This window comes from Mustelus asterias, chromosome 7 (genome assembly GCF_964213995.1).
Source record: "Mustelus asterias chromosome 7, sMusAst1.hap1.1, whole genome shotgun sequence".
Lineage (NCBI taxonomy): Eukaryota > Metazoa > Chordata > Chondrichthyes > Carcharhiniformes > Triakidae > Mustelus > Mustelus asterias.
Genome location: NC_135807.1, coordinates 19,023,512 through 19,044,442, shown reverse-complemented (window position 1 = coordinate 19,044,442; position 20,931 = coordinate 19,023,512). Strand labels below are relative to the sequence as shown.

General features: G+C 46.2%; 1 protein-coding gene across 5 annotated transcripts in view; it reads left to right on the top strand.

Annotated features, from left to right (window-relative positions):
- LOC144495597 (receptor-type tyrosine-protein phosphatase mu-like) overlaps window positions 1-20,931 on the top strand; it is an 896,407-nt gene that overhangs the window by 355,875 nt on the left and 519,601 nt on the right. For all 5 annotated transcript variants that reach the window (XM_078215746.1, XM_078215745.1, XM_078215744.1 and 2 more), the window contains exons 5-6: window positions 7,412-7,527; window positions 20,064-20,238. In XM_078215746.1, coding sequence (XP_078071872.1) covers window positions 7,412-7,527; window positions 20,064-20,238 — 291 coding nt within the window. The remainder of the gene's footprint in view (window positions 1-7,411; window positions 7,528-20,063; window positions 20,239-20,931) is intronic.

Sequence of the window (20,931 nt, the reverse complement as noted above, 5' to 3'; positions counted from 1 at the left end):
AAAATTTTGAATGCCTCTGTTAGCTCTCCTCGTAATCTTTTCTCATATAAGGAGATTAATCTCAGTTTCTCCAGTCTTTCCATGGTGGGCGGCATGGTGGCACAGTGATTAGCACTGCTATCTCACAGTGCCAGTGGACCTCGGTTCAATTCCCGGCTTGGGTCAATGTCTGTGCGGACTCTGCACGTTCTCCCCATGTCTGCGTGGGCTTCCTCCGGGTGCTCCGGTTTCTTCCAACAGTCTGAAAGACTTGCTAGTTAGGTGCACTGGCCATGCTAAATGTTCCCTCAATATATCCAAACAGGCGCTGAAATGTGGCGACTAGGGGATTTTCACAGTAACTTCATTGTGGTGTTAATGTAAGCCTACTTGTGACACTAATAAATAAACTTTTAAACATAACTGAACTCCTCCAACCTATCCTTTTCTTTATTCTTAGGCAATTGTGAGCACAGTGATACCCAGGCTGGCTTAACCTTTTGGTGTAAGATTACTGAATACTTACTTCAACTACTTTTGTTTGCTGAAGTGAGGGTCACCGGAACTAAACCTGTTTACATTTCTCCCATTAATTGAAGCAGCGTGAGAAGCAGCAGTGCGATAGTTGATGAGTGAAATCTGTTTTGTTCAGTGCCTTGAAATGAGCAGAGTCAGCTAGTTAACCTCCTTTCAAAGGAAAGCTTCAGGCAGAGGCGAGTTACAGAAAACTGGCACCTTGGCCGAAATTAGGCCAAATTCTACACCGGGTTCACTGGTAATGGCAAATATCGCTGTACAGCAAGTGCATGACTCTCCCAAAGTGCACAATCTGACTTTTGAAACAAAGTAGAGAGTAGTGTTACAAAAGCATCTGAAGATTAATCCATCTGTCCCTATTCCGTGACTATGTCCACGCCTGGAGAGGGAGCCTGCAATATCCATCAGTACACTTGAGGCAACCCTCAGCCAATGGGAGTGTCCCCAATTTCCCACATATTACAGGAGGAGCATTCCACAGGGCCAAGTTTTCCTGGCATACTCTTGAACTGAGCTCTTTGTTTCTCCTTTTAATTAAGAGTATTGGCTACACAAGGGACCTTTCTCTACTTTAAACACTTGCTACTCCAAACTAAAAGCTGGTTGAGTGTAGTTTAGTTGCACCTTTGATACAGGAGTCAGCTAACTCATTCTCAGCAGAAGCTGGTTAACGGAACAACTGGTTTAATCTAGTTTCAAAAGCATTGTTTTTGGGGCCTGTAAAAAGGTGGCACCAGCAGCCCTGGGAACATTATGTTAAAGTGTAAAGTTTATTTTATTAGTGTCACAAGTAGGCTTTCATTAACACTGCAATGAAGTTACTGTGAAAATCCCCTAGTCGCCACACTCTGGCGCCTGTTCGGGTACACTGAGGGAGAATTTGGCATGTCCAATGCACCTAACCTGCACGTCTTTCGAATTGTGTGAGGAAACCGGAGCACCCAGATGAAACCCACACAGACATGGGGAGAATGTGCAGACTCTACATAGAGAGTGACCCAAGCCAGGGATCGAACCCAAGTCCCAGGCGCTGTGAGGCAGCAGTGCTAACCACTGAGCCACATTTAATTTGATAAATCTTCTCTAAAGCTTTGTCTTTTAGTCACAGTGCCCCTTCAAGGGGCTATTAATTTGTCCATTAGCTTATTTGTTAATTAGTTTATTTTTATTTTTTGCTGCTCACAAGAATATAAAAAGAGATTTTAAAAAGATGGCAGAGGTGAACAGATTAACTGGTCAAACATTTAATGGCTGGTTACGGCCTATCGCTGGTGTGGGATGGCTGACACCTTTACCTGATCGACGTGTCGTCTATCTGCACTTCCCGCTGCCTCGGCAAAGCAGCCAGCATAATTAAGGACCCCACGCACCCCGGAAATTCTCTCTTCCACCTTCTCCCTTCGGGAAAAAGATACAAAAGTCTGAGATCACGTACCAACCGACTCAAGAACAGCTTCTTCCCTGCTGCTGTCAGACTTTTGAATGGACCCTCCTTGCATTAAGTTGATCTTTCTCTACACCCTAGCCATGACTGTAACACTACATTCTGCACTGTCTCATTTCCTTCTCTATGAACGGTATGCTTTGTCTGTATAGCGCGCAAGAAACAATACTTTTCACTGTATACTAATACATGTGACAATGATAAATCAAATCAAAAATCAAAATCATTGAGGTGCTGAGATGAAAGATAAGGAGAAGTATTTTAATTAAACATTTCCACTCCTAGTCTGACACTGTCCTGTCCTAAACTTCTCCATCGCTAGCTCTCTCCCTCCCTTGATGATATTCCTTCAACCTAATTCACTGAGTAAGCTTTTGGTTCCCTCTTCTAATATGTCCTTTGTTTCATAACACGCCTGTGAAATGTCTTGACATGTGTTAGCATGTTAAAGGTGCAATATAAATTATTGTTATTATAAATGGGTGGCACTGTGGTTCAGTGGTTAGCACTGCTGCCTCACAGCTTCAGGGACCCAGGTTCAATTCCCAGCCTGGGTCATTGTCTGTGTGAAGTTTGTATGTTCTCCCCATGTCTGTGTGGGTTTCCTCCGGGTGCTCCAGTTTCCTCCCACAGTCCAAAGATGTGTGGGTTATGTGGATTGGCCATGCTAAATTGCCCCTTAGTGTCAGGAGGACTAGCTAGGGTAAATGTATGGGGTAATGGGGATAGGGCCTTGGTGGGATTGTAGTCGGTGCAGACTCGATGGGCCGAATGGCCTGTTTCTGTCATTCCATGATTTTATGGAGATATTGTCTGGGATTTTCCAGCCCCCTCCTCGTGGCATGTTTTGCGTTGGCAGAGGTGGCCCCATGATGGCTTTGGGCAGGATCATCTGGTCCCATCGCTGATGACTGCACAATGTTCGGCACCATTCGCAACTCCTTAAATACTGAAGCAGTCCATGTCCAAATGCTGCAAGACCTGGACAATATCCAGGCTTAGGTTGCTAAGTGGCAAGTAACATTCATGCCACACACGTGCCAGGCAATGACCATCTCCAATAAGAGAGTGTCTAACCATCACCCCTTCACATTCAATGGTATTACCATTGCTGAACTCCCCCCCACTGTCATCATCCTGGGAGGTTATCATTGGCCAGACACTGAACTGGATTAGCCATATAAATACTGTAGCATCAAGAGCAGGTCAAAGGCTAGGAATCCTGAGGTGAGTATCTCACTTCCTGAGTCCCCAAAGCCTGTCCACCACCTACAAGGCACAAGTCAGGAGTGTGATGGAATACTCCCCACTTGCCTGGATGGGTGTAGCTCCAACAACACTCAAGAAGCTTGACACCATCCAGGACAAAGCAACCCACTTGATTGATTGATTTATTATTGTCACATGCTTTGGGATACGGTAAAAAGTATTATTTCTTGTGCGCTATACAGACAAAACATACTGTTCATAGAGTACATAGGGGAGAAGGAAAGGAGAGAGTGCAGAATGTAGTGTTACAGTCATAGCTAGGGTATAGAGAAAGATCAGCTTAATATGTGGTAGGTCCATTCAAAACTCTGATGGCAACAGGGAACAAGCTTGTGTCGGTTCCACCAACAGTCACTCCGTCCACTTCTGATGAACAGTGGCAGTCGTGTGCACCATATACAAGACGCACTGCAGGAACTCACCAAGGCTCTTTAGACAACATCTTCCAAACCCATGACCACTACCATTTAGAAGGACAAGAGCAACAAATACCTGGGAACACCACCACCTGGAGGTCCCCCTCCAAGTCACTCACCATCCTGGCCCTTGGAAATATCTCATTGTTTCTTCATTGTCGCTGGGTCAAAATCCTGGAATTCCCTCCATAACGGCACTACATCACATTGATTGCCGCGGTTCAAGTAGGCAGCTCACCACCACCTTCCGACTAGAATTTAGAAGAATGAGGGGGGATCCCATAGAAACATAAATCCTGATGAGACTGGACAGGCTAGATGTGGGAAGAATGTTCCCGGTATTGGGGAGATGCAGAACTAGGGACCACAGTCTAAGAATATGGGGTAAGCCATTCAGGACTGAAATGAGGAAGAACTTCTTCACTCAGAGAACCTGTGGAATTCTCTACTACAGAAAGCTGTTGGGGCCAGTTCATTAGATATGTTCAAGACGTGGCCCTTGTGGCTAAAGGGATTAAGGGGTATGGAGAGAAAACGGGAGTGAGATACTGTTGGAGGGAATAAATGAACTGAGTCTTTTGAGGCCATATCGAACTTCAATGAAAATGTTTTTTATTCAGCATGGATGAGGGAGAGCAGAACTTGGAGCTGTAATTCCAGCTTGCTTCCGAGCTACACTGCTCCTCAAAGGTTCTTACACATTCTTATGCCCTTGTTTGCATTGCACAGAGTTACATTTATATTATGTGATCATATTGTTACTTTGAATTTGTTGCAGTTCTGTTTTGATCACATTATGTGGATCCATTGTCACGTGTGCTTTAGCTTTAATCATTTTCTGGACATGTCCTGTCTACCTGTTTGCAATATCAAAGTGTTGTGTTTGTCAAGCTGATTTCGATGGTGTGTTAATTGTCCCCATTTCCCTGATACTCGATTAGTTTCCAGAGGCACAATGGCTCCTCAAGACATTGTGGAGTCTCATTAAGTGGCATTGATCCTCTTACTGTTGCTGTAACCTCGGAAAGATCTCATCTGGGGTGTGACTGTGTTAGTGCTGTCTGGGATATGGTAATTTGTCGTGTCTGCCCACAGTGAGTGTGAATATTACAGTCAGGCTGTCTGTTTAACCCTTTCCTCTCCTGCTGCAGTCCACACTCCCTGGGTTTGTCCTATTACAGATACTGAAAGGGCATGATCAGCCATGATCATATCGAATAATAGTGCAGGCTCGAAGGGCCGAATGGCCTATTTCTGCACCTATTTCTTATGCTCCTATGTTTCTGTATTTCTCAAGGGCAATTAGTCAGTGACGCCCACATCCCATGAAAGAATAAAAGCAGAAGAATCTCTCACCAATCCAGCATCCTAAAATGATAGTGCTCTGTCTTCTTAACCTGCAGTTAAACTGGTTTCCCCAGGAATGAATAAAGCAGCCTGTTTAAGTATTAGCTGCAATCTTTAAGTGTCGTTGCTGTGTGCTTTGCCTTCACCCTCTACCCTCTTCTGTCAGCAGCAAGCCCCTGCTGGAAGACCCAGGCCAGGCTGGGTTTGGCTACGAATACATAACGAAGACGGCTTGTCAAAATCCTAACCGGGGCGGGCGGTGCTAGGGTTACATCAGCCGACCTTGCCTTCACCGCCCTTTGGCCCCGCTGCTTCAAATCAGGATTGAAGAGTCAACTCTGCTGCGCTGTGTGTCTTGTGGGCAGACTTACAGATTAGCCATTCAATAGCACATAGCGAGAACTCCCACTCAGAACTCAGTGTTTGTCTAGAGCTCGTCACCTCATTCATATCTCGGTAATGATAAGCTAGTGTCCCCTACGCTGTGATATAAATAAATGATACGCACAATTGATGCACTGGTTTCTTCTTGGATCCTGTGTTCTAAATTCTTCTTGCCGTCGCCTGTCTCGGTCATTTATTGTGTGAATGAAGAGGGGAGAGATGAGGGAAAACAAAGACCAAATACTGCAGTTGTTGGAAATTGGAAATAAAAACAGAAGGTGAGAAGATGCTGCAAAACGTTCCACAGGCCCAGCAGTGCACGGAGTGAGAAACACCATTCAGTTTTCAGGGAACTTTAACATCTTGGAGGACAAATAAAGTTGCATAATAGCCAGCACCCGACTAAAAGAACTTCAGAAATGGGAGCAGAAGGAGACCATTTGGCCCATCGAGCCTGCTCTGCCATTCAAAACAACAATGGCTGACTCTGGGCTTCAATTCTGTCTTCCCGCCCGCTCCTCAATCCCTTGATTCCCTGAAAGAACAGAAATATATCCAGCTCAGCCTTAAATATATTCAATGATAACACATCCACAGCCCTCTGGGCTAGAGAATTCTTTGAGTGAAGACATTTCTCCTCATTTCAGTTCGAAGTGGTCCACCCCCTATCCGGAAACTGAGCCGTATTATTCTAGTTCATCAGAAAAGGGAATCAATTTTTCAGTGTCTACCCCGTCAATCCCCTTCAGCATCCTGAATGTTTCAGTGGGGTCACCCCTCAACTGGAAGGAATGTAGACTAAATTTACTCAGTCTCACTCCATAGGTCACGCTCCCATCCCGGGGACTGATTTAGTGTACTCTGTGCTCTGGTTTCCTCCCACATTCCAAAGATGTGTGGGTTAGGTGGATTAGCCATGGTAAAATTGCCCCTTAGTGTCCAAACTTGTGTGCGTTAAATGGATTAGCCATGGCAAAACTGCCCCTTAGTGCCCCATGATGTACAGGTTCGCTGGTTTAGCCATGGTAAAATTGCCCCTTAGTGTCCCAAGATGTACAGGTTAGGTGGGTTAGGCATGGTAAAATTGCCCCTTAGTGTACAAAGATGTGCGGGTTAGGTCTATTGGCCATGTTACTGCCCCTTAGTATCTAAAGATGTGTGGGTAGGTGGATTGGGTATGGTAAAATTACCCCTTAGTGTCCCAAGATGTGTAGTTTAGGGGGATTAGCCATGGTAAATGTGCAGGGTTACAGGAGTTGGGCCAAGGTAAAGTTTCTCTTTCGGAGAGTGGATGCAGACTTGATGCACTGCAGGGATTCTATGATTCTATGATTCTTTTGCTGTACTGACTCCAACACAAGTACATCTTTCCTTCGGAGGCCAACAACTGCAAACAGTTTTCTCACCAAAGCCCCATACAATTAGAGCAATAGTTATTTATTCTTGTATCCTTGCAATAAAGACCAGCATGCCAGTTGCTTTTCCAATTGCTGCATGCAAACTCTTTGTGTTCCTTATGTGAGTACACTCAAGTCTTTCTGAACAAATTCATAGCATGTTCCTGAGTACCATGGGCTAGTAAATCAATATAGCTCCCACAGGGTGGCACGGTAGCACAGTGGTTAGCACTGCTGCTTCACAGCTCCAGGGTCTCGGGTTCGATTCCCGGCTCGGGTCACTGTCTGTGTGGAGTTTCGCATTCTCCTCGTGTCTGCGTGGGTTTCCTCCGGGTGCTCCGGTTTCCTCCCACAGTCCAAAGATGTGTGGGTTAGGTTGATTGGCCAGGTTAAAAATTGTCCTGGGATGTGTAGGTTAGAGGGATTAGCGGGTAAATTAGTGGGTAAAAAAAAGGGATTAGCGGGTAGGGCCTGGGTGGGATTGTGGTCGGTGCAGACTCGATGGGCCGAATGGCCTCCTTCTGCACTGTAGGGTTTCTATGTTTCTATGATTCTATGAATATTGTACAAAGTGTAAGTGCGCTATGATGTGCCACCTTGATAAAAATACGCTGACACTTTGTTCTTCTTCTTCTCAGCCAAATCTCCCCATTTCCGTCGCCTGCAGAATGTAGAAGTTAATGCTGGGCAGAACGCTACGTTCCAGTGTACGGCCAATGGACAGACAACATTCTCCGATAAACTATGGCTACAGGTAAAAAAAAACAATTAAACAAAATGGATATTGTTCTGATTTGATTTGATTTATTATTGTCACATGTAGTCGTAATGATGTGGAGATGCCGGCGTTGGACTGGGGTGGGCACAGTAAGAAGTCTAACAACACCAGGTTAAAGTCCAACAGGTTTATTCGGAATCACGAGCTTTTGGAGCGCTGCTCTTCCATCAAGTGAGTCCACCCCAGCGAAGGTTCACTCGGTTGGTCCTGGGTACAGAGGAATTTTCCTATGAGGAGAGGTTGAGTAGGTTGGGCCTGTACTCATTGGAGTTTAGAAGAATGAGAGGCGATATTACTGAGACATGGGCGGAATTTTCCCGTCCCGCCCGCCATGGGAATCAGAGCGGGTGGGGGTAATCCATGCAAAAATCCGTTGACCTTGGGCGGGAATTCCCCGCCTTGGGGTGAGCACGGCCAGAAAATCACGTCCATAGGATCCTAGGGGGCTTGACAGGGTTGATGCTGAGAAGATGTTTTCCCTTGTGGGAGATTCTAGGACCAGAGTAAGGGGGCGCCCACTTAAGACAGAGATGAGGAAGAATTTCTTCTCTCAGAGGGTAGTGAATCTGTGGAATTCTTTACCGCAGAGGGCTGGAGAACTGGGACATTAAGTATGTTCAAGGCTGAGATGGACAGATTTTTAATAAGTAAGGTAATCAAAGGTTACGAAGATAAAGCAGGAAATTGGAGTTGGAGAATTATCATTTCAAAGAAGCCATGGTCAGCATGGTGGTACAGTGGTTACACTGCTGCCTCACAGCACAGAGATATGGGCTCGGTTCCAGCCTTGGGTGACTGCAGGTGTGGAGTTTGCACGTTCTCCCCATGTCTGCGTAGGTTTTCTCCGGGTGCTCCGGTTTCCTCCCACAGTCCAAAGATGTGCGGGTTAGGTGCATTGCCCCATAGTGTCCAAAGATGTGTACGTTAGATGGATTAGGCGTGGTAAATGTGTGGGGTTACAGGAGATAGGGCGGCGGTCAGGTGTTCTTTGGGTGCGTTGGTACAGACTTGATGGGCCTCCTTCTGCACTGTAGGGATTCTATCTCATTGAATGGCAGAGCAGACTTGATGGGCCGGATGACCTACTTCTGCTCCTATGTCTTGTGGTCTCCTAGTGGAAATGAAAAAGAGGTTTTTAAAACAGCTTCACAACACTGGTGATTAAAACATTGTAGTTGCTGTCACAGCCTCATTACATAACTGCTGCACCACCAACCTGGCACACTGCTGTGAAGCAGGCAATCACTTTGGAAATAACACAAAGAGCAACAAGCATGAAAAGGCAGTGAACTCGCTGCTGCTTCAGACATGAGAAACCTGTCTGGCACTAGTGACCATTTTGCAAGGAAATATCTAATTCATGAAATGCGTATTTGTGTATCTCACCATAACCATTAATTATGTCCTTTTGTTGCAAGAACATTCATAGTTTGTTACTTGCAAATAGATTCCTATGAGGGCGGCACGGTGGTTAGCGCTGCTGCCTCACGGCGCCAGGGACCTGGGTTCGATTCCTGGCTTGGGTCACTGTCTGTGTGGAGTCTGCACATTCCCCTTGTGTCTGTGTGGGTTTCCTTCGGGTGCTCTGGTTTCCTCCCACAGTCCGAAAGACGTGCTGGTTAGATGCTAAAATTCTCCCTCAGTGCACCCGAACAGGCGAGGAGGGGATTTTCACAGTAACTTCATTGCAGTGTTAATGTAAGCCCACTTGTGAGACTAATCGATAAACTGAATGATGAGGGTTGAATCTGACCCTTGCTGGTAGTGAGTTTGGAGGTGGGAAGGACGTTTAAGGCGGGTAGGCCGGTGGCGTACCTGAACCCTGCCACCTACCCGCCTTCGCCAGATTGAAGTTTTGGGTGGGAAGGTCCATATACGACCTTCCCACTCTGCTGCCAATTGAGAGCCTTAAGTTAGCCAATGAATGGCCATTTAAGAGTCTGATTCCTCCACCATTGGTCTTAACCCAGCTGCAGACGGGCCTGACTTCAGACGGTGTGACCAGCAGTTAAACCCGTGTGGCCAGCTTGTCCGCTCTCCCGGGTTTCTTTCATCATTGACATTCAGTTCCCAATAGGGAGGCTCGAAACAGGGAAGAGGGGGGCGTATCCACTGAAAGCCACTCACTTCTCCATGCTACTGATCCTCCCACTGCCCTCCTCTCCCTGTAATCCCAACCTCGCAAAACCCCTCCTTATGATATTTATCCCTCCACGGAGGCTGTCAGACCTGCCGAGATTTTCCAGCAGTTTCTGTTCTTGTTTCAGATTCCAGCATCCGCAGTGTTTTGCTTTTATTTTCTTTATTTTATCTCTAACCTGGGAAGCTCCATGACCCTGGAATTCCACGGAGGGAGGGGAGTGGGGGTGTGGATCCTTCAGCAGTAGCCACAGTCTTACCAGTGGTCTCTGATTGGCTGGAAGCTCTCAGCAGTTGAGACTTCGCCCATCCCCCTGGTTCCTGATTCCAGGGGAAGGTCCCCCGATGACCTTGCCACTGCCGGATTGGCGCGTGGTTCGGCACACCTTCCCAAAAAGAGGCCGTGAGGGTATATCGCCAGATCTCTAGCCAGCAGGCAAATCCTCTGGCACCAGCGCAAAATTCTGCTTCTAAAGTAAATATTTGCAATACATTTACTAAACTCTGTCTTCTGGGTTCACGTTCATCATCAGTTAAAGATCTTTTTTAGCTTCCAAAACCTACATGTAGAGATATTTCAGATCTGATTCTGGATAGACATTTGGTTTCTCTCAATGTCTGTAAGTTAGGGAGAGAAATAAAACGAGGGACTGTTCCTGATTGCTGTCCCTTGGCACCTATTCAGGAGGAAAAATTTGCATTTATATAGCGCATTTGACAACCTCAGGACATCCCAAAGTGCTTTATGGCCCATGAAGGACTTTTGAAGAGTAATCACTGTTACAATGTAGAAATTGTGGCTGCCAAGTTGCAGATTGCACAGTCCCACTGACAGTAATGAGACAATGAGCAGATGCCCCGCTCTTCAACTGATGTTGGCTGAGGGATAAATATTGGCCACAACACCAGGTAGAAACCAACTTGCTCTTCTTCGTAATGCCTTGTGTGATCTTTTGCATTGACCTGGAAGTACTGATGTGCCATAAGAAATTAATAGGAGCTGGAGTAGGCTCCCATGCCACTTGTTAATGTACAGATCAGAAGTCCCAACATATGAAGCCTGACTAGACCCCAATAGTTTTTCCCATTTTGGCATTAGTTTGAGCATAAGATTTTTCACTCCAGGTGCGATTCTGTTAACACACTAGGAAGCTTTTATCAAAGCAAACTTTATTTAACAATATAGTTTAACTATAACAAATGAATTAGCTTAACTTTTACCAATTGAAGTACTTAAACATGACAAGATATAATTCTTAACTGCTAACCTATCTCCACTGGTTGCAATTGAAGCAATACAACTCTTATAGTGCATGCCCCTTTGACCTGTGCTTGGCCCTCTCTCCACTCACGTTGTCTGTGCCTTTGGGACTTGATTGCCTGTGGAGACTCGCATTCCAGCCATTGTCTTGTAGATTGAGTTTGTGTCTGTATATGCCCTGTTTGTGGGCGTGGCTCCCGCTCACCTGGTGGGGGGGGGGGCGGTGATCCGGGGGCTTGTGCTGCCGGGTAGACCTGTTGGACCTTGGCCAGGTGTTGTGGGACTTCTGACTGTGCTTATCCCAGGCCAACGCCGGCATCTCCACATCATAGTTAGGGGTAAAACAGGGGGTAATAATCAGGTATGCATGTACTTGGATTGGCCTTACCTGGAGTACTATGTACAGTTTTAGTCACTGTACCGCAACAAAGGTATCCAGGTATTGGAGAGTCAGCAAAGAAAAGGGAAATCAAACTAATGCCTGACTTCAAGCATATGAGCTTTGAGAAGTAGTTAAAAAGTCTGTGATTGTTTTCTCTGAAGGATCGGAACCCATGCAGACCAATTCAAGGACATGTGTAAATTAAACTCTAGTAATAGTTGAGGTTTCCACATGTGAGTATAGGCTCAAACATGAGAGAGAAGCTACATGGAAGTTTTAGATTTAACTACTTGAGGGCAAATTAAAACTTAAGAATGATTTGATTGTATTTCTTGTGCTGATCAATAAAAATAGATGGGCACTTTGTTTGGATAATATTTAGTATTTAAGTGTTGTGCTGAAATCAGGGGCACCAAACACACAGGAGTGGTTGTTGGAAGTTCCGGGGTATAGATGTTTCAGTTAGAGTAGGGAAGGTGGTAAAAGAGGTGGAGGAGTAGCATTGTTAATCAAGGATAGTTTAACGGCTGCAGAAAGGCAGTTCGAGGGGGATCTGCCTACTGAGGTAATATGGGCTGAAGTTAGAAATAGTAAAGGAGCGGTCACGTTGTTGGGAGTTTTCTATAGGCCCCCAAATAGTAATAGAGATGTGGAGGAGGAAATTGCAAAGCAGATTATGGATAGATGTGGAGGTCACAGGGTAGTTGTCATGGGTGACTTTAACTTTCCAAATATTGATTGGAATCTTTATAGGTCGACTAGTTTGGATGGGGCAGTTTTTGTACAGTGTGTGCAGGAGGGTTTCCTGACACAATATGTGGATAGGCCGACAAGAGGTGGGGCCACATTGGATTTGGTACTGGGTAATGAACCGGGCCAAGTGTTAGATTTGGTTGTGGGAGAGCACTTTGGAGATAGTGACCACAATTCGGTGTCTTTCATTATTACAATGGAGAGGGATAGGGCCATACGGTAGGGCAAGGTTTATAGTTGGGGGAGGGGTAATTATGATGCGATTAGGCAAGAATTAGGGAGCATAAGATGGGAACAGGAACTCTCAGGGAAAGGCACAAATGAAAAGTGGAGCTTGTTCAAGGAGCAGATACTGCGTGTCCTTGTTGGGAATGTCCCTGTCAGGCAGGGAGGAAATGGCCGAGTGAGGGAACCATGGTTCACAAAAGAGGTTGAATGTCTTGTTAAGAGGAAAAAGGAAGCGTATGTAAGGATGAGAAAACAAGGTTCAGTTGGGTCGATTGAGGGTTACAAGTTAGCAAGGAATGAACTTAAAAAGGGGCTTAGGAGAGCTAGGAGGGGGCATGAGAAGTCCTTGGTGGGTTGGATCAAGGAAAACCCCAAGGCTTTTTAGTCTTATGTGAGAAATAAAAGAATGACCAGGGTGAGGTTAGGGCTGGTCAAGGACAGTAGTGGGAACTTGTACATGGAGTCAGAAGAGATAGGAGAGGCGATGAATGAATACTTTTCTTCAGTGTTCACCAAGGAGAGGGGCCATGTTTTTGAGGATGAGGTGTGATACAGGCTGATAGGCTGGAGGAGGTAGATGTTCTGAGGGAAGATGTATTAGCAATTTTGAAAAACCTGAGGGTTGATAAGTCCCCTGGGCCAGATGAGATATATCCTAGGATTCTTTGTGAGGCAAGGGATGAGATTGCAGAGCCTTTGGCTTTGATCTTTGGGTCCTCACTGTCCACGGGGATAGTGCCAGAGGACTGGAGAGTGGCAAATGTTGTTCCTCTGTTCAAGAAAGGAAATAGGTATGACCCTGGTAATTATAGGCCGGTTAGTCTTACTTCGGTGGTCGGTAAGTTAATGGAAAAGGTCCTGAGGGATAGGATTTATGACCATTTGGAAAGATACAGCTTAATCCGAAGTAGTCAACACAGATTCGTGAAGGGTAAGTCTTGCCTCACAAATTTGATTGAATTCTTTGAGGAGGTAACTAAGTGTATAGATGAAGGTAGCGCAGTTGATGTCGTATACATGGATTTTAGTAAGGCGTTTGATAAAGTCCCCCATGGTCGGCCCATGAAGAAAGTAAGGAGGTGTGGAATAGAGGGAAATTTGGCCGATTGGATAAGTAACTGGCTATCTCATAGAAGACAGAGGGTGGTGGTGGATGGAAAATTTTCAGACTGGAGACCAGTTACCACAGGGATCAGTGCTGGGTCCTCTACTATTTGTGATTTTTATAAATGACTTGGAGGAGGGCGCTGAAGGGTGGATCAATACATTTGCTGATGACACCAAGATTGGTGGAGTAGTGGATGAGGTGGAGGGCTGTTGTAGGCTGCAAAGAGACATTGATAGGATGCAGAGCTGGGCCGAAAAATGGCAGATGGAGTTTAACCCTGATAAGTGCAAGGTGATTCATTTTGGTAGGAGAAATTTGAATGCGGATTACAGGGTCAACGGTAGGGTTCTGAGGAATGTGGAGGAACAGAGAGATCTTGGGGTTCATATCCACAGATCTCTGAAAGTTATCACTCAAGTGGATAGAGCCGTGAAGAAGTCCTATAGTGTGTTAGCGTTTATTAACAGGGGGTTTGAGTTTAAGAGCCGTGGGGTTATGCTGCAACTGTACAGGACCTTGGTGAGACCACATTTGGAATATTGTGTGCAGTTCTGGTCACCTCACTATAAGAAGGATGTGGAAGCTTTGGAGAGAGTGCAGAGGAGATTTACCAGGATGCTGCCTGGTTTGGAGGGTAGGTCTTATGAGGAAAGGTTGAGGGAGCTGGGGCTTTTCTCTTTAGAGCGGAGGAGGTTGAGAGGCCACTTAATAGAGGTTTATAAGATGATGCGGGGGATAGATAGAGTGGACGTTCAGAGACTATTTCTTCGGGTGGATGTAGCTGTTACTCGGGGGCATAACTATAAGGTTCGTGGTGGAAGATATAGGAGGGATGTCCGAGGTAGTTTCTTTACTCAGAGAGTGGTTGGGGTGTGGAATGGACTGCCTGCTATGATAGTGGAGTCGGACACTTTAGGAACTTTCAAGCGGGTATTGGATAGGCACATGGAGCACACCAGAATGATAAGGAGTGGGATAGCTTGATCTTGGTTTCGGACAACATCGAGGGCTGAAGGGCCTGTACTGTGCTGTACTGTTCTATGTTCTATGTTCTTATAGACTTAAACTCCTCTTCAAAATCAGTTAGCAAACCCCAGGCTTATGTGCTTGTACTTGGGCTGCCAGTTCGCAAACCTCCAGACCACCCCTGGAGAGAGAGACCTACTTCTCCGAGCAGGTTCCAAACAGCAGCCTCCAGAGAGGTAGAGAGAGAGAAAGACACCTCTTGCTTCTTTTGGAGCCAGGCAAAAGCTGCCTGCTATTCTCTGTAAACTTAGCTCCTCCCCTTAAGCACATGACTGTCAATCAACCTAAATCAAAACCCTACTCTGAAACCCCGGGGGCAAAACCAAATAAACAAAAAATGCATTAACTCAGATTAAAACAAACACATCAATAGCTAAAATCAATCATTTGCTGGCATTCTCAGCATGTGACAAATCGGCACCGTGTAAAGCAGAGCTGAATTTTAAACATACCCCTCACAAGAGACATGATATGAATAAATTTCTTAACGGCATAGTATCATCACACATTTAATAAAATCATGGCTGATCTTTGAATTCAACTCCACTTTCCTCTCCAAATCCCCTTGATTTCCTTAAATTTATTAATCGCTGTCTTGAATATACTCAACAACTGAATATTCACAGCCAAGAATTCCAAGGTTCACAATCCTTTAATTGAAGAAATTTCACCTCATCTCAGTGCGAAATGGCCGCCGCCTTATCTTGCTACCGTATGTCCTGGTCCTAGACTGGCCAACCTAGGGTCTCAGCACTGTCCGGATCTAATGGTAGAAATTTCCCAACCTCTCCCGCGACTGGGATTCTCTGGTCCTGCTGCAGTGAATGGAGTTTTGGTTGAGTGTCAAATTCTTCATTCTGTCTGGCAGTGGTGGCAGGGGCTGGGGGGTGGGGGTGGGTTGGGAGGAGGGGGGGGAGGTGCGGTGGGAAATGAGATCAGAGAATCCTGGCCTGTGTGTTTCACTGAGATCATCTCTTATTCTTTTAGGCTCCAAGGAATTTAGGTCCATTTCACTCAACCCTCAGTTTGCCACCTCCCTCTAAAGACAGAAGCTCAGACAATGCAGCACTTTCTCAGCAGTGTGCTGAAGAAAATCTTAGATTTTCCACTCATGTCCCGGAAGCAGAACTTAAACCCACAACTTTCCAATTCAGAGGCCAGAATCTTCCCAATTGAATGCCATTTGTGAGTATGTTTGGGCAGGATCAGGTTCATTTTGGGATGCTTCCACACTCGACACGCTGGCACAGTGATTAGCACTGCTGTCTCACAGCGTCAGGGACCTGGGTTCAATTCAAAGAAAGAACAAGAAAGAAAGGTTTAGATGGAGAGGAGTTTGTTAGGTGTGTTCAGGAGAGCTTCCTGACACAGTATGTGGATAAGCCTACAAGAGGAGAGGCTGTGCTTGATTTGATATTAGGGAATGAACCTGGGCAGGTGTCAGATCTATCAGTGGGAGAACATTTTGGGGATAGTGATCATAACTCTACCTCCTTTACACTGGCATTGGAGAGAGATAGGATCAGCCGAGCGAGGAAAGTGTTTATCTGGAGTAAGGACAACTATGATGCTATTAGGCAGGAAATTAGAGGCATAAATTGGAAGGAGGTTTTCTCAGGGAAATGTACGAAAGAAATGTGGCAAATTTTCAAGGAAAATTTGTCTGGAGCTCTGCACGGCAATGTTCCGGTGCGACAGGGGATTTATGGTAGGTTACAGGAACCGTGGTGCACGAAAGCTGTAACGGATTTAGTCAGGAAGAAAAGAAAAGCCTACAAAAGGTTCAGGGAGCTAGGTAATGTTAGAAATCTAGAAGAGTATACGACTAGTAGGAAGGAACTAAAGAGGGAAATTAGAAGAGCCAGGAAGGGACATGAGAAGGCCTTGGCAGACAGGATAAAGGAAAACCCCAAGGCATTCTACAAGTATGTGAAGAGCAAGAGGATAAGATGTGAAGGAGTAGGACCTATCAAATGTGACGGTGGGAAAGTCTGTATAGAACTGGTTGAAATAGCAGAGGTACTCAATGAATACTTTGCTTCAGTATTCACAGTGGAAAAGAATCTTGGTAGTTGCAGTGCAGACTTGCAGTGGACTAAGAAGATTGAGCATGTGGGCATTAGGAAAGAGGAGCTGTTGAAAAGCATCAAGTTAGATAAATCGCTGGGACTGGATGGGATGTACCCCAGGTTACTGTGGGAGGCGAGGGAAGAGATTGCTGATCCTCTGGCGATGATCTTTGCGTCGTCAATAGAGACGGGAGAGGTTCCGGGGGATTGGAGGATAGCGGATGTGGTTCCGTTATTCAAGAAAGGGAGAAGAGATAGCCCAGGAAATTATAGACCGGTGAGTCTAACCTCAGTGGTAGGTAAGTTGATGGAGAAGATCCTGAGAGGCAGGATTTATGAACATTTGGAAAGGAATAGTATGATCAGAAGTAGCCAGCACGGCTTTGTCCGAGGCAGATCATGCCTTACGAGTCTGATTGAGTTTTTTGAAGATGTGACTAGACACTTAGACGGGGGAAGAGCGGTAGATGTGGTTTATATGGATTTCAGTAAGGCGTTTGATAAGGTGCCCCATGCAAGGCTTATGGAGAAAGTGAAGGGGCATGGGATACAAGGGGACGTTGCTTTGTGGATTCAGAACTGGCTTGCCCACAGAAGGCAAAGAGTGGTTGTAGATGGGTATTTTTCAGAGTGGAGGTCGGTCACCAGTGGGGTGCCCCAGGGATCTGTTCTGGGACCCTTGCTCTTTGTGATTTTTATAAATGAGGAAGTGGAAGGATGGGTTGGCAAGTTTGCTGATGACACAAAGGTTGGAGGTGTTGTGGATAGTGTAGAGGGATGTCAGACATAGATAAGGTGCAAGACTGGGCGGAGAAGTGGCAGATGGACTTCAACCCAGATAAGTGTGTGGTGGTTCATTTTGGCAGGCCGAATAGGATGGAAGAATATAACATTAAGGGTAAGACACTTGGCAGTGTGGAAGAACAGAGGGATCTTGGGGTCCGGGTTCATAGGACGCTCAAAGCGGCGTCGCAGGTAGAGGCTGTGGTTAAGAAGGCGTATGGAATACTGGCCTTCATCAATAGAGGAATTGAGTTTAGAAATCGGGAGATAATGCTGCAGCTGTATAGGACCCTGGTCGGACCCCACCTGGAGTACTGTGCCCAGTTCTGGTCGCTTCATTACAGAAAGGATGTGGAAGCCATAGAAGGGGTGCAGAGGAGATTTACAAGGGTGTTGCCGGGATTAAGTGGTATGCCTTATGAGGATAGGTTGAGAGAGCTAGGTCTATTCTCCTTGGAAAGGCGAAGGATGAGAGGTGACCTGATAGAGGTGTATAAGATGTTGAGAGGTATTGATAGAGTGGATTCTCAGAGCCTTTTACCCAGGGCTGAAATGGTTGTCACGAGAGGCCACAGGTTTAGGGTGCTGGGGAGTAGGTTTAGAGGAGATGTTAGGGGTACGTTTTTCACTCAGAGGGTGGTGGGTGCGTGGAATCAGCTGCCGGTAGTGGTGGTGGAAGCGGATTCGATTGAGTCTTTTAAGAGACTTTTGGATAGGTTCAAGGAGGTTAGTAAGATAGAGGGTTATAGATGAGCCTAGAAGGTAAGGAAATTGTTCGGCGCAACTTGTGGGCCGAAGGGCCAGTTTGTGCTGTAGCTTTTCTATGTTCTATGTTCTAACAAAGAAAAGTACAGCACAGGAATAGGCCCTTCGGCCCTCCAAGCCTGTGCCGATCATGATGCTTGCCTAAACTAAAACCGTGTGCACTTACAGAGTCCATATCCTTCCATTCCCATCCTATTCATGTATTCATCTAGTTGCCCCTTAAATGCCACTGTCATACCTGCTTCCAGCACCTCCCGGGCAGTGCATTCCAGGTATTCACCACCCTCTGTGTAAAAAACTTGTCTGCCTTGGGTGACTGTCTGTGTGGAGTTTGCACATTCTCCCCGTGTCTGCGTGGGTTTTCTCCGGGTTTTCCGTTTTTTTTCCCACAGTCCAAAGATGTATGGGTTAGGTTGGCCATGCTAAATAGCACCTTAGTGTCAGAGGAATTAGTAGATAAATACGTGGGCTTATGGGGATAGGTCCTGGATGCGATTGTTGTTGGTGTAGGCTCGATGGCCTCTCTGCACTGCAGGGATTCTATGGTTCATACAACCTCGCAACACCTGTAAAGAATGGAGAGGCACGAGAGGGCATGCTAGAGCTAACATATAATAATTACCTGTGGCAGCTGTGAACAATTCCCAGTGGACCGTGCATTATGAATATATTTTTTTCTTGTCATTTCTCCCCCTGCTCTTGTTAGGAAGCCCTTTACATGGCTATGATCACCTGAGGGCACCGGGTGCCCTTTGCTACATTGACCAAGTGACTATTAGCCATCTGGGAACCTTGATAATTGGTGTCACCAGCCAACCTGGGCACAGGATGGCGGAGTTGAACCTAATTGCCTCACTCACTGTCGACACACACTCACTCACAGCATGGGTTCTTGGATCACAATCAGGAACAGGAGGTTGTGGCTGATTAAGATCAGGCCTAACCTTCAGGCAGTGAGAGAAAAAAAACTATCTAACTCCCCTGTGGCTGAGAGCAATTAACCCAGCACAGACTGTGGATTAAAACTGGCATCTTTCTGGTGTGTATGGCCCAGGATGGTACGCTGCGAACGACTGTTCCAGTGTTAGGTAAATGGTTGGAGCATCATGACCAGTGGGCACCAGGATATCTAATGTGTGTTTTCAGTCAGTGAGGCTCCAAACTGGACGCACCTGGCAAGAATGGCACAATTGCCCAGCTAATCACATCATGGCACCCATTCTGCCAGATGCATGTGTTGCACCTCATTAAATTGGAATGAGAAGCAGATTATGGACTGGGAGACTGCGATCCCTCTGAATTTTCTGTAGCACTGCTTGGCCAGAGATTTCTCAGTTCACAGTTCCTGCATCGTCAAGAAAATGAACCCAATTAATGGGTTTATATAAGGGCGTCACGGCGGCACAGTGGTTAGCACTGCTGCCTCACAGTGCCAGAGACAGATTCCCAGCTTGAGTCACCGTCTGCGTGGAGTCTGCACATTCTCCCCGTGTCTGCTTGGGTTTCCTCCGGGTGCTCCGGTTTCCTCCCACACTCCAAAGATGTGCGGGTTAGGTTGGTTGGTTATGCTCAATTGCCCCTTAGTGTCAGGGAAATCAGCAGGGTAAACACGTGGGGTTACAGGGATAGTGCTTGCTGTCAGTGCAGGCTTGATGGGCTGAATGGCCTCTTCCTGCTCTGTAGGGATTCTATGATTCGAGTGGGGAGCAATTTCAGCATGCATTATGGGATGAACTACCCGCGGGGCTGGGTGGAATGCTAGCTTTACAGAACACCCATTATTACTCTCTATCAAACTCAGGTCGAAACCAGCATTTCACCCATTCCAACAGTCCCCAATGGGTAGGCTGGGCTGGGCTAAAAGTGCTCCTTATGTCTTGCCATTGGAGCTCTTTGGTCGATCGCCCTTTTCCTGACAAAGGCCGTGTTGTCCTCTTGTCTGCGATTGCACGGTTACCCCTGTTCCATGTAACTTTACACTGCCATCCTTCTCCCTAGCGACGCAGTGGAAAGGACACACCCATGAAGGAGACCAAGGTGTTGAACTACCGTCGGTTCGTTGCTACCTTCAACGTGGCTAACACTGTCCAGAGCGACTCAGACCACTACCGCTGCGTGATTGAGTCAGAGGGAGGTTCCGGAGTGTCCAACTACGCAGAGTTAATTGTGAAAGGTTAGTTTGGATTTCTCTTTATCCTCGTGTGTCAGAATTTCCTCGAATCAGGGAAGGAAGATTGGAAATTCGTATAAAGCATTTCTTTTCTCTCAAAGATCAACACATCAGAACACATTTGGACATCAACAGTTTTTTTTCAGAAAATCATGGGTTGGCTTCATTTATTTAGTATTACTTCCACAAGTGGTACGTGAGTTTAGTGAAGGACTTTCAGTTTGCCCTCCATTTAGACTACAATAACGGTGGCACATTTCTGCAACATGGTGTAAGGCACAAGGGGAGGCGATGACCTAGTGGTAGATTAGAGGGATTAGCGGGTAAATATGTAGGGATATGGGGATAGGGCCTGGGTGGGATTGTTGTCGGTGCAGGCTTAGAACCATAGAAAATTACAGCTCAGAAACAGGCCTTTTGGCCCTTCTTGTCTGTGCCGAACCATTTTATGCCTAGTCCCACTGACCTGCACTTGGACCATATCCCTCCACACCCCTCTCATCCATGAACCCGTCCAAGTTTTTCTTAAATGTTAAAAGTGACCCCGCATTTACCACTTTATCCGGCAGCTCATTCCACACTCCCAACACTCTCTGCGTGAAGAAGCCCCCCCTAATATTCCCTTTAAACTTTTCTCCTTTCACCCTTAACCCATGCCCTCTGGTGTTTTTCTCCCCTAGCCTCAGCGGAAAAAGC